Genomic DNA, 19,637 nt, shown 5'->3' with positions numbered 1-19,637 from the left:
CTGAGGCCTTTAGAGAACTTGAGTGAATTAGAATGCTTATGTTGTCACTGTTTTCTCATCAAAATCCTTATTAGTATCGTTACACTAACATCCCCAATTCACCTCTTCAAATATAAAAAAACATTACATCAAATGAGGAGGGTAGCTTGGTGGTGGCAATTTCTACGTTAACAGTTACATTTTTTTCATTGAAATGTTGGCAAGCAAAATAACGTATTCACTTACTGCAAACATCAACAAAATGTCATGGACATTTGGATCAGAGTTGCAAGCACAGCAGAAACTGAAGGCTTCGCAGGATATCTGTATGACTGGAAAGACCTCGCCCTGCTGAATGTATCTTGCCACAAATCTGCTTTGACTGGTTACATCCCAAAACAATAACTGTGGATTGTAATTTTGAGTCACTCGTCATCCTACAGACCACATGACATTTTTTGGGACCATTGGGGGATATTGCTATGAGCCAAATTACACAGCAAAACCTTTTAATAAAGAAAACAGAGCCACTCCTTTTGCAGTGCTGTGACAATAACATTATTCTGTTGAGAAAATAGAAACAATTGTGTATTATCGCATTCATTGAAGCTGCTTGTGAAGTTTTAACTTTAACTTGCTTTTGAGGATGGAAATTAACTCATTAGGGTTATTCTCTGAGTACTGCTTGCTTCACTCCCCAATGAGAATTTACTCCTTTTTCTTTAAACCTACAGTAGTCTGACTGCTGGCTTCTGAAGGTCAGATACTGACTCACCAAAACTACTCATTTAAATAAAACATCTTTCTGTGTGAGATGTTGTTGGTGACTTGTTTTTTTTTCTGGTGTGATGGAGCCATGTTGGTGAGAAAATGTTACAAGTCGCTGCTGCTCCTCCCCAAGTTAACCATTACAGAGACCCACCCAAACAATTTTGGAGACAGCGGTTGTGTTTGGCTCCGCTCTGTAATTCTGAGGCGAGCATGACGTGTATGTTTACATGCTGTGTTTGAGCAGCAGCTTGTGTGGGTGGTATTTGGGTTTTTCTGATATTTTTAGGGCAGACAGAGTTTCCTGGATAGATTAGAAACACCAGGCATTGTGTGAGTTTATGTGTTAACCTGTAAAAGTGACTTTTTAACAACCAAACTTCCATGTATTTCTCATAATGGGAGAGCTATTCTGCTGTTTGCCTGCTTCATTGCTTGAGATGGTGAAACCTCCAGTAGGTTAAAAAATGCTTTAAAACTTGATCTTAGCATAGCTTCTGTTTTTATGAGGCAAATCCTGCAATGCACATGGGAAGTGCAGTATTTTAGATTTAATGTTTTAGATTTAAACGATAAAGAACTCTGGTTAAGACCTTATGCAGCCATCTCGAGAATAAACAATGTTCAATATTGACTATGGCATCATAATGCTTTTGTATTTATTTAATTACTCAATCAATAGAAGAACTATTTCATAGATTGCTAAGATGTCTGATAGTCTGTTAATGACTTTCTGGTAGAGTTTTATGGAAAACAAAGACTGCAGCATAGAGCGAGTAGTTTACCCAGATACTGTGGAAAATAATTAAATTCCTTGTTTTCAGGAAGCACAGATGTACGAAGCTATTTAAAAAGGAATGTTGATGTGGAGATACAGTATGTATGGTTCATTAGGGCTGTGAGAGAGCAAGAAAGAACAAAATCTTCAGCAGATAACAGAATGAATAAACAGAATACAGCAAAATTGATCTTTTCAGCTTAGACCTTCTGTTATGCATTACGCTGATTTGAAAATTTTTGTATTCTTTTAAAAATCCCGGCAGTGATCTACTTTCTCTAGAATGCTCATTGCACAAGTTGTACACCACTCAACTAGTAATAGTTCAACTATCTATATTTTTATCTATATTTTAAGTTAGTAAAACACAGTTTTAGTACTCACTACGTAGTACTCACTACGCTTCACTATGTATTCACTACGCTTACTTAAGTGTAGTGGGTAAGAAAATACAAGATTTTAAGTTCTGATTTTATTATAAAGAAAAATCTGGATCGGCGAGTCTCTAATTTTCACAAATAATATAGATAAGATAAAAAAAGTACAACTCTTTTATTAGTCATTAAAGACATTCAAAAAATGCATGACTCATGTTTATATGTAATCACTTTATACCCTCTGTTTCACCTCTTCATGCCTTTCTCAACCTCTTCCTTGCCCTCTGTCTGTTTGATCCTCCCGTGTTTCCTGACTGGGATTTAGAGAGGGAAATCACAGGTCAGACAGTATAATGAAACTTCCAGTCCCAGATGGACAGACTGAAAAATGAGAGCGGATCCAGATTAACGTCAGACGTGCTGTGCTAATTCTGCTTTATACACAGTCCAAAATATCGCCTTTCAGATAGGTTTAAATATGGAATACCTTTAATCTGCTTCATTTTCCTGCATCTATAAAAAGCAATTCTGGGACATTATTTTGACTCATAATTTTCTAAGCTCAGCCCTGTGTGTCATTTAAATCCTCCTTAATCAGAGTGCAACAGATGGATCTCCAGCTCTGTTTCAAGCCTTCAACTGATTAATTTCCCTCTTTGCTTGTGTGCGTTCTCTCAATCCAAACTAGTTCTCAGAGAAATGAAGAAATGTACAAACACTTTAAGCAGATGCTTATAAACTCAGATCTGATGGATTAATGTTTGTCCAGTGTGTCGTGTCTGTTGGGTGCAATAACTGAAACCTCTATGACACACTGACTCTCCCAGTAGCATAAATATTCCCACAAATATTCCCACCAAAAAACAAAGTGTTTCATACAATTGCAATAATTTTCTCAGTGAGGATCAGTAAGCATTAGCCCACACACTCTGTGTGTTTATTGCTCATGTTTCATTTAATTACTGATATGTGTTATCTGTAAAGGTGGAACAAATTCTAACTGGAAGTAGGTTGACTAAGACAGCTCTAAAGCTATGAAACAATTAACTATTTTAGGTAATTTTCTGGTTCTGCAACAGCATACAACAGGTTTGATAAATGACAGTTTTGTCATATATAGCATGCAAACTATAAAATGGGAAGTATATTCATGTAAATATCAGGGATTATCTTCTTCATTTCTTTTTTACATATTGTGCTCGTCAGTAAAGTTTAGCTGCATCCTTCCAAACAATTGGAAAGTGGAAGTGACTTCTCTCAATTTTCTCTTTTAAAGGAACAGTAAAGCTTGTATTTCATTGTAACCAGACTCTAGTACTTGCCTTTCCGTGCTTGCTCTAACTGATGCTGAAAGTGTCTACTTTTGACTTTTCACCTTCTACAGTCAAAACTCAGAAGTGTTGATAGCACAACGTGGCTGTTCTTGGTATGGTGCGAATCTGATTTTTCAGTTCATCTCGGGGTTTTTTTGTTAATTTTTTCTGTTCTATTTGTAATCTAAAGCAAAACAATCCTGATCTATCAACTGACATCTAAGTTAAAAGAACATTAAACAAATTTTATTAAAGCTGATCTCTGCTGATTTAAATGTATTTTCTTGGTACCTGACAGCAAAGATTCCCAAAAGACAAGTCCACTTTTGCCCATTGATGACACAAAGAAAACTGACTATGTAGAGAGAAAAAAAAAGATTCCTGTGGTTACTTTTATTTATTATGTTTCTGAACACAGAATTTTGACACTTTGATCTGCCATATTTTGCTGAAACATCTTATCACTGAGAGCAGGCTCTGTCACCTCCTCTACTTATGCACTGGGATCTGAGATACGTCCCTCCTCACATGTAAAGCATTGTCCACAGTCCAGCAGAAGCTATTACGCATAAGGCTTAAGTGGGCAGCTCATTGTGTTGGCTCACACTGGAGGAGATGGAGGACCCCTGTCAGACAAAGACCTCCGTTTGACACATAAACAATGGAGCTGGCACACAGCAGCCTTCAGCCTGGGGAGAGGAATGGCACAATGAGTCTGTTTCTGCTGCAACATGGAGGAAGAGTTTGCATGTTGCTTTGTCATTGTAATTCAGAGTTGTGTTGAGATAGAGAATACAAAATGTATTCATCTTATTGTCTCATACAGAACAAATTTTCCTGAATGTATCCAAAACAAGTACATATTTTGTAGGTTTGTCAGCATCATACAATTTTGTAAAAGGTCATGTCAGACCCGCTGTAGTCTACAGGGTTGGAGACCTAATAAGCCTTGATTATTGTTCTACACATTACATTCAGATAATCATGTTAAATAAAGCCAACATTTTTTCTTACCCCTGTGAGTTCATAGTGTAATGTAAAATCTTCAGAATGCAGTGAATAATTAAATGTGTGTAAAATAAAATTTTCATCCCTATATTTTAAGTGATGAAACATGGACGTAATGATTAGGATTTAATGTGTTACTGGACGCCAAGCTTCATAAAAAAAAGATTTCAAATGTATCACATGTCCTTTGTGGCTCTGACAAGCTATATTTTGCACTCAAACCTTACATGGGCATATATGCCCTCACTGTTCTAGACACACTAGCATCCTGTGTCATCTTCACCCTTCAAAAACAAGGATGTGCTCATAATTTCCTGTTTGTTACTTGTTTTTGTTATTTTTGTTTTTAAATGTAGAACCAAGCAAAGTGTGAAATCAAAAGGAGTAAAAATAAAATAAAAATAACCGGTTGCAAAAGCCAAGATTTACATATATTTTAACCTGTGACTAATTAGTTCCACGGCCTTCTGTTAACAGTCTCATACACAGTGATGTGGATAATTTAGGTTGATGTTTGAGGACATGAATGATATCAAATCTGCTCATTGCAGCAACATCAAACCATAAAGAGCTACATCTTTTCATTTTGTACTTGAGTCAGCATTTGGTTTTCGGGGAAAAAAATGCCCATTTTTTTTTGGAAACAACAGTCATGCTCCGTTTCGTTTGTCTGGAACTTCTTCAGTCACAAAAGCTTTACACTGAGCTATTACGAATGTCTTAAAAACAATAATGTCTTGGCCTTCTTTGCAAGGCAGCAGCAGAGGTTTGGCAGCTGTGAAGAAAGGCACCATTCTTCTGTGGAGAGAAGCGGAGATGCTAGCAGTGCTTGGACAGGAAGGAAGTCAGCCTGGCAGCCTCATGTTGGGAGAAATGTAGGAATAGAAAGGTTGCATGAGTCTGGGAGTGAAGAGCACACACAGATGGAGGCAGAAAGTGAGACAGGAAAGTGTGTAAATATCTATGTCTGATACATCGGTAGGATATGAGCATATTGATTCTCCGTAAGAGAAAGGTGTGAAAAAAATAACGATTATGAATATAGGCCAAGACATGGCCGTACCATAACCCTTCTGTGTTTACAGTAAATACTTATTAAATTAACAAAAATAAATCAAACAAAATCTATTTAATAATTCTAGGGCTGTAAACGAATATTTTAGTAATCGAGTAATCTATTGATTACTCCTGTGATTAATTGAGTAATCGGATAAAATAAATTTGTAAAATAAAATATTGCTAAATTTAGCATAACACCGGTGTTATTATTGGATATCTACACCAGTCTAATTTTTCATATTTGAGCTTCCCTAACAGTTACTTTTTTGTAGTTTAGAAAATTAACCTGTAACAATAATAGCTCACTTTCTACAAGAATCGGAAATTATATTCAAGTTAATAATAAAGTGGCAGGCTCACAAATACGCTTATAAAAAGAGTCCATACTCAAGCTTTTAGCTTATGTATTCATCTTCAGTCAATTTAATAGATGAACTCTCACCTTGCCCAGACATTTATAACTTTTGTGTCCATGTTAGCGACAGGATTTGACTCCTTAGTGTATCACACACAGAAACTCCTGAGTTTCTGTGTGTGAGTCACACACACATAACTTAGCTACGATACGTTGCACTACGACACGTAACGTAGCTACATTACGTAGCTGTAACGTAGCTGGTGATGTTACGTAGCTGGTAAAGTAACGTCACCAGCTACGTAACGATGTGCTCCGTCACACATTTCTTGAGACCGAGATGATATGAAATTTTTTGTGCGGTTTGTCCGTAAAGCTACACTCACACTATAAGCATCAACTACTCAGCCACCCGCCATGTTCAGTCTATCCTCTTACCTGCATAAATACTCCCGCAGCGCTCCCGGAGGAGAAAAGCTGACGTACTCCAGGCATCGCGCCAGTCATTTTAAAGATGCTAAAAACAATGAAAACCCTGGCGTTATCACCAATCAATAAAATCCCCACAGGCCGAACTTGAAAATTGGACGTTATGCTTCTAACACTTAGCTTTCGTCAAGAACTCATGGGAAGAAGTCAGAGCGCTGCGCAACACAAATAATGTCCCGGTTGGAACACGGTGTGCTAAATAATAAAACATAACTTAATGAAGCTCTGAGGAAGATAACTTTTCCTCGAGGAATTTTAATAATTGAGGAACTAGAGTCATTCAATGAATTTCTAAAGTAGGACGGCTCACATGTGAGAACCCATCATGCTGAAATTGTCAGAAGTGTTTCTTTCGTTGTTTTCTTTTAAGAACATTTCTGTATCATATGCTTATACTTGCTGTTATTTAAATGTATAAATAAAGATACATGGCTCCTTATTTTCGTGCTTAAAGCAAATATTTCTTTATTTTTTACCGAAAGTAACATATAAATGTTTTTATTCCCTCCAGGTTTGAGAAGGGGAGGATCTACACCTACATTGGTGAGGTGGTGGTGTCAGTGAACCCGTACCGTGCCATGAACATCTACAGCCGGGACACTGTAGAGCAGTACAAAGGTCGTGAACTGTACGAGAGGCCGCCACACCTCTTCGCCATCGCTGATGCTGCTTACAAAGCCATGAAGAGAAGGAACAAAGACACTTGTATTGTTATCTCAGGTACAATCAGAAGTTCAAGAATCACAAAAATAATTTATTTATTTTTTTACATTTTAATTTCACATGGTTGCTTTAAAATATATTGTGTTTTTTTGGCATTTAGTGTTAAACTTTTGACTGTTTCTTAGATTAATATTCTATTTGGCCATTAGCAATGCTGAGGAGGATAAAGCACCACTCTGTGGACAAAGAAGGAACTTAAATCTTAAACTGTTTGGAAGGTTTACAGAACAAGAAGTATGATGTATTAACATGTGTTGTTCTGAATGAAGTAAAAAAAAAATTACTAAAACGAAACCCAAAAGTGTCTAAAGGACTGATTTGCACTGAAACTGTTTTAACATTATAAACAGTTCAAGTCTCGCTGTTCGATTTGCAAGCCATGCAAACCACTGCAGGGCCATTAATGCCAGAAATACTTTATGGTTATATATTTATCTCTTTCTTTTTATTGCAGGGGAAAGTGGTGCAGGAAAAACCGAGGCCAGCAAGTACATAATGCAATACATAGCTGCTATTACCAACCCTAATCAGAGGGCGGAAGTTGAAAGGTGAGATGAGTTTTGGGAGGAAATATGGATTTTGTTTTGTTGAATTACTCTCTTGCTTTGATTTTATTTGTGGAAACCAGTCAGACACGTTCAGTAGGAATAAATTTGGCTTCAGTCAACCGATTGCTTTCATTGTTTTGAAGGAGTCGTAATCTTATTGGAATGCTTACCACCTTACATCAAGGCTCTTGCATCATAGACAGATAAAGTTACAGTCCAGCATGGTGTTATTGTCTCAGGTGACTGAGCAGCTGGTGTTTGCCTTTAAGGCACAAAAAGATGTTATTGCTCCACAGTACAGAACAATCAATTATGCTTTAGAGTGTAATTAACCTGGATTGATATAAAGGAGATAAGTAGAGCTGTTTGCAAAGCAAACAAAACGTCAGGTAGGAGACTGAAAGGTAGATCACAGATTAAATATTGGAAAATACAAAGTGCTGGTAACACACAGCAGACTCAGGAAGCATAGCTTCGTGTTGGGGGTTTATTGGGCCCATTTTGCAGCCAAAATAACAATCAAGGATTGGACTCCACTAAACCCCTAAAGGTCCGTTGTGGTGTCTGGCCCAAAGATTTTAGCAGACCAAGTTAACATCTCAAACTCATTGTTGTTCTCCCCAAAACATTACAGAAGAATTTTTGCCTTATCATATTATTCTGTAGAGAGGCCACAGGATGAAAAGGTCACAATGCTTAAGTAGGAAGTAAATGTCAAAGAGTCATCTACATAGATGGTGGGACTCCAGGTTTTCAGTTGTGAAACTCTGCTGTTCTGAGCTCACCCATTTGCCATTATTTTTTGACCCTTCATACATCACTTTTAAGGACTGAACGTTGGCTTACCACACCCACTAACAGGTGTCAGGTTTAATAAATAATCTGTTTTGTTGGCTTTACTATCAGTGCATGTTATGTTATGCCTGAAGGATATATGTGAGCGTTTAAAATCAATAGTACAAAGTACAGTTCCTTATCTCAAAATGTGGTTTACAATAAAGGATCTTTGGGTCAGGTTCAATGATTTGTTCTGTCTTGGTACACTTTATTTTGACCCATCCAATGTCAGAAGCAACAAATTTTCCACAATTATGTGGTCTCTTGAACTGTCGTTGTTATCAAACTCTTGAGCTGCAGAGCTGATTTACTCTTAAATATTAATCCTTTCCCGTGCTGTCTGTACCTCAGTTGGCAGCTCAGAGATTTAGCAGCAATGGACTGACTTTAACTGACCTTATGCCTACTGTTAGGTATGGCGGAGGACCTGTCAAGCTGTGGGACCTGGAACATTGTTAATGTGCATGATGTACTAAACTGAGTCATCACATTAACAATGTAATGTAAACACCATGCTGTTAGATGGATGACCACAGATGCAATGTTTTATACATTTTAGTTTCTAGACTGCTGTGTTTTTGAACACTGTACACTTGTGATATAAAGATGTTACTGATGATGTTTGAATCATTTTTTTCTCTGTTCCACCTTCCCGTTTCACAGAGTAAAAAATATGCTGCTGAAATCCAACTGTGTCCTGGAGGCCTTTGGAAACGCCAAAACCAACCGCAATGACAACTCCAGCCGCTTTGGCAAATACATGGACATCAACTTTGACTTCAAAGGAGATCCCATCGGGGGCCACATCAACAACTACCTACTGGAGAAGGTGGGGTGGTAGGATATCAAAATGGGACACCTTGGGATGGGATAAAAAGATTTGTTAGGACCAAATTTCAAGTCCTGTCAATTGGATTTAGGTCTGAACTTTGACTGAGCCATTCTGATATATTAATTTGAGTTGATATAAATCATTCAATTTTAGCTTTGACTTCTTGTTTGGGGTTCTTATCCTCCATCATCACTCCATTTTCAAGTCAATTGGACACAAAAGACTACTCCATCATTTTCCCATTAAACTTGTCCATAATTAAGAAAAGTATCCCCAGAGCATGATGCTGCCACTGCCATGTATCATGTGTTAATTTTCTAGAAAACTAAGTGTCCAGATTTTGTATTTTTTTTATTTGGTCTCATTTAACCAGAGAAGCTTCTTCCACATGTTCATTGTGTTCCCTGCATGGTGTTTTTTTCGGTCATAGAGTATACAGATATAGATCTACATTACACACTGTGTGTGACTTCCTGTGTTGCATTGGATTTTATTTAAGCCCATCTGAACATCCAAGGCTGAATACAAATACATGCCACACTTTTTGATGCTTTTTCACATGAAATGCTTATAAAATACATAAAAATTTGTGCTTGTGAATACTCAAGAGGTCTGAATGCTTTTCCAAAGATCTTCTACACATTCCAGACTATCTTTATGTTTAGCATCAGTGATGAACAGGAAGACCATTGTTGAGTTCAATTTATGATGTTGTGACTTAACCAAGCTTTTTTTTTCTTCCTACTAAAACAGTCCAGGGTAATTTTCCAGCAGGAAGGCGAGAGGAGTTTCCACTCATTCTACCAGGTATTCACACACCTGTTTGGATTTGCATAAACTCTGTGTTCTGTTGCACAAGCTTCCTTGTAGGTTTTTTTACGTTTGATGTAAATGTAAAAAAAAAAAAAAGTTTATACAACAGAGCTTTGACCCAGTTTAGAATATATGTAGATGTGCGCAACAAAGTCCTGCTTTGTTGCGCACATCTACATATATTCTAAACTGGGTGCAGGACCAGTCTGGCAACTGGTTTTACCACTACAATTACATCAGGTGTAGCATATCAAAAGGAAAAGCCCTAGAGAATTGTAGATGTGGTAAATAATTCCATGAAAAGCAGAAAGGTCTGTGTTATAAATCATTTAAAGGGAAATTCACTGTATTACCATTAAATGTAAATATAACCTCATGGGACTTCTTTCAATATGGTAAGCACCAAAATCGGCATCATTAGTCAGTAAGAATCCTCTTGTCCCTATTTATAGGAGTATATAAAGTGATTCTTGTGGATGTTTGTGTTGATAGTTCAGTTGTATTCACAGATTATTTAGTAATGAGACCCTTCTGTTTCATGCACTTTATTCCTGAAATTGACAAAGTTTCAGTTCATTCAGTAATGCGCCACTAAAAAATGTAATCAGAAGTTTTCTAACCAAAATATGCTTCTTTTTTTTTTTCTTTTTTTTACTAGCTGTTGAAAGGAGGTCCGGATTCCCTCTTACGCTCTCTTCACATTCAAAAAGACCCAACGGCCTACAACTACATCAAAGTTGGAGGCCAGATTAAGGTATTTCAGACTCTTTGTTCACATATGAATAATCTACAAGTTATCATACTTAAAACCAAATTTTTCCTAATTCTTCTTCTTATTTATTAATTCTTATCTTGTAGGGCATAAAAAGTAAATGTTTAAAGCTATATGTTTGGGTTTTAGGAACAGAAATGTAGTGACACTTCAGGCAGAGTTGCTGTACATAGAGCTTGATCCTTTTCCAAACCTATTTTTTCAGATCTGCTATCTCTGTTGTTGAATGAGTCAAATGATTAAGAATAACATGGAACCAAAACACTGTACAGCATCCAATTAGCTGATGTCATGCAGCACAGCACACCCAAACAGCTGAGGTGTAGCTTTCCACTCTGTGTCTAAGCAACTTGTGTTTTAATTTCCAGGACATCTGTAATTTAATTAACAGCTGAACTAGAAATCAACCCTTCAAAAAATGAATAGACCACAACATTCAGTGGGAAGATATTACAAATATTTGCTCCACGGTTCAGATTTATATAAATAATAAATGTTGAATCAAGTACACTTTGTCTCTTGTTCTTTGAATGATTTAGTCAATGTGCCTAAAGCATGTTTTTTTTAAATCTTTTTGCAGTCTGGCATCAATGACAGCGCTGATTTCAAAGCTGTAGCCGATGCCATGAAAGTAATTGGGTTCACAGTCGACGAGATTCAGACTGTTTACAAGATCCTGGCCACCATCCTTCATCTGGTAATACACAGAAAACCTCAATCTTCATCATTTTGGTTGGCAAGATTTTTCCTTTTGCTATTTTTGCTAAAAAAAAAAAAAAAAACGAAACTGGAAAGGACAGATTTTATTTGTTATACTGCTCAGTCACTCCTAGAAACATTCTCCTTAAAGGTTGAGTGTTGGACTTTCCTTTTATAAATGTCAGACTTTGGCATTATACGAATAAAGGACTCATTATGTTTGTTATCTTGCCCAACAAATAATGAGAAAAGGTACCAACAGAACACTGTGCCCCTTATTATGGGAATATTTTTCCCCTAACCTCTCTGAACACATGCTATTTTACTCCAAGTAATTACAAGCAATGTTGTTCAGGAAATTAAAACAGACTGTTGAAAAAAGAAAAACGTAATAATTAGTACAGTGCCTACAAATAAAGAATAGAGAAATTATGTTTTAAAACTGGAGCAGTTTCATGATTTAAATACTCATAAAAAATAAGTAAACTGTAAAGTTTTAAATTCAAAACCATTACTCAAGAGTTTTAACAATGTTTGACAAAACGGCAAAAAATGCTTATAAATCTTTCGTTAATTTGTTAAATTATCCGCCATCAGACCGTACATATAGAATTTTGTGATGTGGACCAGGACAAAAGAGGAGAGTCACATACATGAACTACAAAGTAGTAGAAGTGTGACGTAAAATGTTGTCCTGCTACCTCAGATGCCAAGAAGCTCAACTTTGCTGAAGCAGTATTGGTATTTTAGACACCAGAAAATACAAATTTGTAGTTTTTGCTCAGGCTAGTGTGAAATGATGTGAGCCAAATCAAATATCTGGTCATAAAATTAGCAGCACTGTAATGGATTCTGATGTTGAGGAAGTCAACACTTTGTATATGTATACATATAACTACAACATTACAGTTTTACTGAGCTAATCAAATATTATGGTATTTGTTTAGCTGTAATAGGGATACTAAATTTAGAATATTGAATTAAGAAACTTCCATAAATGTGTCTATTTCATTTTTATGCCTTGGAGGGTTTTAAATGATATAGTAAAATCTGAATAGAGTAGATAGAGTGAGCACATAACTCATTATTTAATCTATTAAACTTGCCAGTGGCGTGTTGTAGTTGCTTTGATAAATTATTGCTTTAGTTTTCTATTTCTCGCAAGAACATAAGATATTTTTATTTTTCAGAAGTTCTTACTTAAACAGAAAAAACATAAATGAACCCAAGTTCTCTGTTCTGTCCTGCAGGGAAACCTGACCTTTGGAGTGGATGGTGATGTTACCCTGATAGAGAACACAAAGCTTGTCTCTGTGATTAAGGACCTCCTTTCCACCAAGGAGGAAAATGTGCAGAAGGCGATGCTGTATCGCACAGTGGCAACTGGTCGAGACGTCATTGAAAAACAGCACACCACACAGGAGGCCAGTTATGGGCGAGACGCTCTTGCAAAGGTTATTTCTGGGCACCAGTTCTGGTGACCCTTTTGTGTGTGTTGTTTTTTTTGTAGCAGCACTAAAGAGATTAAAGCAACAGAGGTCTACATGTGCCTGCAGGATTGTGACATTTCACTTGTTACTTTGTGTTACTTATGATTCTACTTATCGTAGTTCACAGTAACATATGAGTCACAGTGTTTTGGCATCAGACAGAGACTGAACATTGTGGAGGATTCAGTTCATGTAGGCAGTTGGAAGACCAGCGCAGTGAAGCTGCTAACAAAAAACAACAAAAAAACTGACTCGTTGATATTTTGACACTTTTCATTCCGGTTACTCAGTTGTTGCTAAGCGTTTGTGCCCTGAGATAATCTGAGCACAAACAAGCACAGCATTCTTGTAACCAGGTTGCTATGTATTGCAAATGTTTTTGCCCAGGTCCCTCTTGAAAATGAGATCTAGATCTCAACGGGGTTTTACCTGGTTAAATAAAGGAATATATATATTATTTCCCTCAACATTTTACATTTTCCTCAGGCAATGTACGAGCGTCTGTTCTGCTGGATCGTTGGGCGCATCAATGACATTATTGAGGTGAAAAATTATGATGCCAGAGTCCATGGAAAGAACACGGTCATCGGAGTGTTAGACATCTATGGGTTTGAAATTTTCCAGAACAACAGGTGAAGATAAATGTGAAAAAATTGTTTGCATTTATGTCAGTCAATATTTCACAATTTACTTTATGTGCTTTTTTTATTTTGTAGCTTTGAGCAGTTTTGCATCAACTACTGTAATGAAAAACTGCAGCAACTCTTCATTCAGCTGGTTCTGAAGCAGGAGCAGGAGGAGTATCAGAGAGAAGGCATCCCCTGGAAACATGTATGATGTGTTTTGCTTTCATATTAACCTATGTTTGTAAAATTTACCTTCCATCCTTAAAGCAATTGGCTATTGAGTTTAGTCGACAGCACTGGTTGTCAGACACGTTAGAAGTTTTCAAAGCACTGCCGCCACGTCGTCAAGAGAAACAGCAGGTGTTGTCAAACGTTGGAAAAAAAAGAACCAACGAAATCCAGCTTTACAAAGAATCAGGAAAGCCCCTGATGTCAACAGTCCCAAATGGGAAAGGAGGTGGCTTCTCACCAATCTCATCTAAATCTAAAATGGCTTCTGGATACTTAAAACTTAAAATTATTTGCATTATTAAATATATTTTTAACATTTTAAAAAATATGTAAAAAATATATAAGAGAAGATTAAGATAAGAGAAGAAACAATGGATCTTCATGGTTTTCCACAAGAAGTACACACTGCTGGGTTTTCTTCCAAATAGTGGGTGTGTGAGAAAGGGGGTTTCTAGGACCCAGAGGTAATACACAGTTGACACAGTAATGTATATACAAAGTTGGAGTTTTTCGTGCACTTAATGAATTAAAAAAAACATTTGCATGCTGCTGATCAGATGAGAAGTATGAAATTTACATCTGTGGTCAATTGATTGATGTATCTCTACTTGAGATTTTGCTGCAAAAACTTTTAATTCTGGTGGTTTTTTTTCTTTTGTGTTTGGTTTGCACTTTTATCATGTAATCATTGGACATTTCTGTTTTCTAAACTGAATTCACCTCAATCCTTGATCTCCTTTTTTGTAGATTGATTACTTCAACAACCAGATTATTGTTGACCTGGTGGAACAGCAGCATAAAGGCATCTTCTCTGTTCTGGATGAAGCCTGCATGAATGTGGGCAAAGTCACGGACGAGGTCTTCCTGCAGGGACTGAACGTCAAGCTGGCCAAGCACGCCCACTTCACAAGCCGCAAGGTAGGAAGAATGAGTTGCGGATATTAATCATGTTTTTTTTTGTTTATAGTATGTGACTCTTTGTAGCAGAGTTTGATCTTTGGAGTTGAGTAACGCCAACGCCGTCTTGCCTTTTCGTAGTTTTGTGTTTGAAACTGGAGATCTGCACCTCACACCGTTTCCTTCATTTTACCTTTCTCATGAGCTGTGTGCTATATTGCAATGACCGTTCTTGTCCAAATGCATTAAATATCAATATCTATACAATGTGAAATGTTTACCCTCATAAAATCATCTTGATACAGAATACTAGCTTTTTCACATCCTTGATATGGCTGTAATAATCCAAGAACAGCAGAGGGCAGGTTTCTCATTGCGTTAAGTAGCTTTTAGTGCTGTAAGTGGAAACTGAATAAACAGGAAGATTCACCGTCTAATTCATACTAATGGTGTCATCAGACTCCCGAACCAAAGCTAAACCAAATGTCTTGTTATTCATTTTTGTTTGCGACATCTCATCTTCTCTGATCTAGTCGATATATGACACAAAAAGGTCTGCCGGGGGCAGAAGTTAAAAGATTTCATTCTACAGATTTTTTTTGTTTTTGACTGGAGGTCTGCTGCAGTCTACTTTCTGAACACCAGGGGGCAACATCTGTCAGGATTTGTTTTTTGGGAGTCTGACTCAACAATTTGCACAAGTGATGTCACTATCAGCCTATAGGAGAGTGGAGGAGACATATTTACAGATTTATGAGGAGAGTCATACAGGGGAGCTAACGTTAAGTGAAAAGGAGAGCAAAGGATAATGCTGATGCAGTTGGAATGACTTTTGACAGTCATTGCGTGTGTGTGTGTGTGTGTGTGTGAGAGAGGGAAGCTGTTAACTGAAATATATAAATCAACAGGCTGTGCCAAAAACTGTTCAAAGTCTTCATGTTCCCATGTGAAGCAAAAACACCCAGCAGGCCCACCATAGTTCAGTACCTGGTACCCACCGTAGTTCAGAGTGAAAAAACTGCCCCATGTCACAGGGAGCTGTGAATACAGAAGGACTGAGGTAAAGATTGTACTGCAGGGTTTATTGATCCCTGAAGCTTCTTTTCCTCCTTTCATCCACAAGTCGATATTCTCTTCAATATCACTCTTCTTCTGCTGCTCTCTGACCTGCTCCTCCTGCTGGAATTTCAAAGACATGCAGGGTTTCAGAATACACTTATCCTGCTGGTGCTTCCTGGAACTAATATCTGCATGAATCAATATTGTCTGGAAACCTTTTTGTTTACTGTTCTGTTTGAAGTCCTTTTCCTGCACAATATTGCTGTGAATTAATTTTTCTTTTTGTTAAGAAGTAATATGAGTTGTTCACTGCTTCAGTGAATCCCATATAAATTCTGAAGGTGTAAATCTTTTTTATGTTGAGTGTGAATACAGACAGGTATTTTGCTTAAAAATTAATTTGATCCTATTATATGAATAAAAGAATAATCGAGCCTTCTAACAAATGTTTATATCATCAGATAAATGATGATTAAACCAGCCCTCTCCTAAAGTTTCTCATGGAAGTGAGATCAGTAAAGGCTGTACTCACCTTTGTTGCCAGTGGTTACACTGGTATACAAGCTGTGCACTGTCTACTTTGCATGCAATGCCCCATGAGAAGACATAATACAATGGTTACAAAAATGCAAGGAGTTTACTCACTTTTGTGTGATACTGTATGTAGTGGTTGTGTCCCCGTTGGTGGCAACAGCTGCTATCATGCATTTGAGAACTGATAACCTCAAGATTGTCTGTTCGAGAGCAAAATTCATGGATGTATCTATAACAGCAAGTCCAGAAGCAGTAAAACAGCCTCTGACCATCACATTAGCACCACCATCTGTGACTATAGAAACTCTTGAAGTAATTTTGGCAGGTTGCTACTCAAATGACATTCTTTTTTTTTTCATTGTTGCATTATGACTCTCGCTTGGGGTTTTAAACTCTTCTACATTGATATATGTCAAAGACTTAGTATTTAATCTATTGAGAAGACTGTTAATCTATTGTTAAGACTAAGTTTTCTAGCCTAGTTCATGTTATCAGAAGGGGTCTGTGTAATGGTTTTATTGATTATACAGAGAGCAATTGGGCAATGGTTTGAGGGAGATCACTGTTTCATATAGGGTCTAAGTGGGTTTTCTTTTTTTTTTTGTCTGCTTTTAGCCTTTTATGCACTTTATTGTAGCAGGTGCCACCTGCTGGTCACATTATTTTTACAAATCCTATACCTCCTAAATTTTGAACATAGATATCATATCACATATTTTAAAAGATAGCCCAAAGTAGTTTTTATTGTTTGTTTTTGCCTAGTTTTTTTTTTTCCTCTACATAATTATTTAGATTTCGGGATTTTAACTTAAAGGGGAAAAATAAGAGAAATCCTACTGTTTCACTATAACATAAAATTCTTATCTCTAATCCCATGTGCAGGGTGTATGGTGGTTCTTGGAAAAGGTTTGAAATTCACAGATGTTTGAGGATAGGAATTCCACACAAGTCTGAAGACTCTTTAACCCACCCTAATTCGCCAGGTTCCACCATTCACACATTCACCCTCGCAAGCAGACTAAAGCAGATGTGAAGCTGAAGTAGGAAACGAAGTGTGAGAAAGAAAGAAGGAGTTGGTGTTGTGTGAGAAACTAAGAATTAAATATGAGGTGAGATAACCACACCAAGAGGCAGCAAGAAAGAAAGGTGCTGAGGCATGTGGAAAGACTGTATGATAATCACAGCTATATCTGTAGTTAATGATGTTTGGCATAGACTTTCGGCAACATAACAAAAACTGTTTTGTTTTTCCAGCCCATAAACTCCATCAAAAACGTGTATTACAGCCACAGCAGGATGTTTTCTTTTTGTCCTTGATGAACTTTTGTGGCCCGTTCTGTTCAGCAAAATAATAAGTAAAAATATATCAGAAAACTAATATAATGTGTCGTTCAGAAATATAGAATTGAGAAAACACTATTGCACTTGTAAGAAAGAAACACCTAAAAACATTGCAAAACATAAAAAATGAAAAAAAATTTTTTACCCTAAGACAAATAAATATCAACCACGAAAATTTCTTTTGAGAAAATCAAAAATGAGTGTAATAACAATAAAAAAAAGTCTGCAGAGCCTTGAGTTGGATAAAAAATGTAACACATACCAAACAAAACACAACTCTGTGTTAGATGAGCTAATTCAAAAACATCAATAAATATACAAATAAAGACTGGAAAGATCTGTTATTTGCTGGCTTTTTTATTTTATTTTTTTTTTACATTTTTCAAATGGTTAGCATTTGTATTACTTGTTTCCTGCTCCAAACAGGGTACACAGAAAAGACAATCTGCAGGAATAGAGTGAGTCATAGGTCTTGGCCTAAGGAGATGCTCATCTAACAGGATCTGTGCAGCATGTCTGCTTTTTTCTCACCCTCCTCTCTGTGCTAAATGATGCTACACTGGCCGCAGACTGACGCACAGGCACTCTGTCCAGGCTATTTCACTGCTTCAGTAACTCGCTCTCTACATGCAGCATGTGGTCAGTAAATACACTGTTGCCGCACAGACGGCGTGCTCAGATCGGCTGTTTCCACAGATGGGGAAAGGGTATGTGTACAGAGAGAAAGTTTAGATCCATAACAGATGCACTTTGTTGTGATTCTAGCCCAGTCCGTGTCATCTCTGTCATGATGTTTTCCAGTCAACTGATCAGAAATTCCTTTCATTTACTTCCCAGGGTTCTTGGTCTTATCAAATACTCAAGTTGTTTGAATACTTGAAAGCTTCTGGCTTGTTTACACTTTTTCTTCTACCTAAAAGGATATGTTTAAATTTGCATAATTGCATGTGATATTTTTTTCCTGCTTGTTTTGGGGCAGTAACATCCAGCTGTCTGCAACATTTCTGCATCTGGTTGTTTGCTACAGCTTTTGACTTTAATCCAACAAGATTTTTAAAAAGGTTTTAGCCATGCTGACCAGCTGCTAAGTAGCAAACTTGTTCAGTTGATTTTTAAAAAGCGTTTTTTTAGGTCATTATAACACTGCTTAACTTAAGTAGTCAATTTATCTATCTGTCTGTCTGTCTTGAGAAACGGGTAACTTTGCAAAGGACCAAATTTTAATTAGATCTTCAATGCCTTTCACAACAAAGTCCTATCATAAGTTCTGTCATTTACTCATTTATTGTGACTTTAAAGGGGCCTTAAGGAGCCTTTTTGTAATCAATTGCTAACTATTCATCATATTTAGCATATTTTATCATAGCATCACAGATGATATTGTGATATCGTGAGAAAGCAGTCAATGTTATGTAACCATGAGGCTAAACACAATTTTACTAATATTTCAAAACAGAGAAATTATGATTACGTAGGTCTTTAGCTATTATTATTATATATATTTAGCTATATTATTGATTAGCAGGGTTAGCACACCTAACTATTAATAGACCCCTACATCAAATGAGTGCATTTCTACGTGATGCATGTATAAAAATTACAAAAAATGAAATGTTAAAACATGCTGATCTTTTCAGATATCTTGCTGACTTGAATAAAGATTATTTCTTTATTCAGTAACAGTGTTACTGAATAAAGAAATATTCAGTAACATGAATATGTATGTATCTCTGTATTAGATAGAGATACAGAGGAAGTTAATGTCATGTAAATGTATTGAACACCCCACTGAAGAGGGTGTGACATGTGGTGTAGTGCATTCACCAATTGGAACAAGATACTTTGTCGTCATTTTACTCAGTGAGTGAGCGTGTAACAGTTACATTAACTTATAAGCAATCAAAACAAAGAATAATCAAGTAAAACACACAATCTAAAATACACACATGCATCTCCAACAGCTTTATCTTCTGCTCCTTAACATCTCACTTTTTCTCTCCCCCTGTTGTTTTCTGTTTACAACGCTCAGTTTACCTTCAGCTTCTTGTGCGTACCTTTCACATAGATCCCAGCACGTTGCTTGTACAGGTGCAGAATACTAACAAGTTG

At 36.8% G+C, this 19,637-nt stretch overlaps 1 protein-coding gene across 1 annotated transcript in view; it reads left to right on the top strand.

Moving 5' to 3' along the window:
* myo1d (myosin 1D) overlaps nt 1-19,637 on the top strand; it is a 91,085-nt gene that overhangs the window by 15,648 nt on the left and 55,800 nt on the right. Inside the window, exons 2-11 of the mRNA XM_032574615.1 lie at nt 6,638-6,846; nt 7,304-7,397; nt 8,898-9,063; nt 9,820-9,873; nt 10,538-10,633; nt 11,232-11,348; nt 12,601-12,804; nt 13,327-13,472; nt 13,557-13,671; nt 14,445-14,615. Of these exons, the coding sequence (XP_032430506.1) occupies nt 6,638-6,846; nt 7,304-7,397; nt 8,898-9,063; nt 9,820-9,873; nt 10,538-10,633; nt 11,232-11,348; nt 12,601-12,804; nt 13,327-13,472; nt 13,557-13,671; nt 14,445-14,615 (1,372 nt within the window). The remainder of the gene's footprint in view (nt 1-6,637; nt 6,847-7,303; nt 7,398-8,897; nt 9,064-9,819; nt 9,874-10,537; nt 10,634-11,231; nt 11,349-12,600; nt 12,805-13,326; nt 13,473-13,556; nt 13,672-14,444; nt 14,616-19,637) is intronic.

The sequence above is a fragment of the Xiphophorus hellerii genome, chromosome 10, assembly GCF_003331165.1.
Source record: "Xiphophorus hellerii strain 12219 chromosome 10, Xiphophorus_hellerii-4.1, whole genome shotgun sequence".
NCBI lineage: Eukaryota > Metazoa > Chordata > Actinopteri > Cyprinodontiformes > Poeciliidae > Xiphophorus > Xiphophorus hellerii.
The sequence above is the reverse complement of the archived record's forward strand: the minus strand, read 5'-3'. Positions and strand labels throughout refer to the sequence as shown.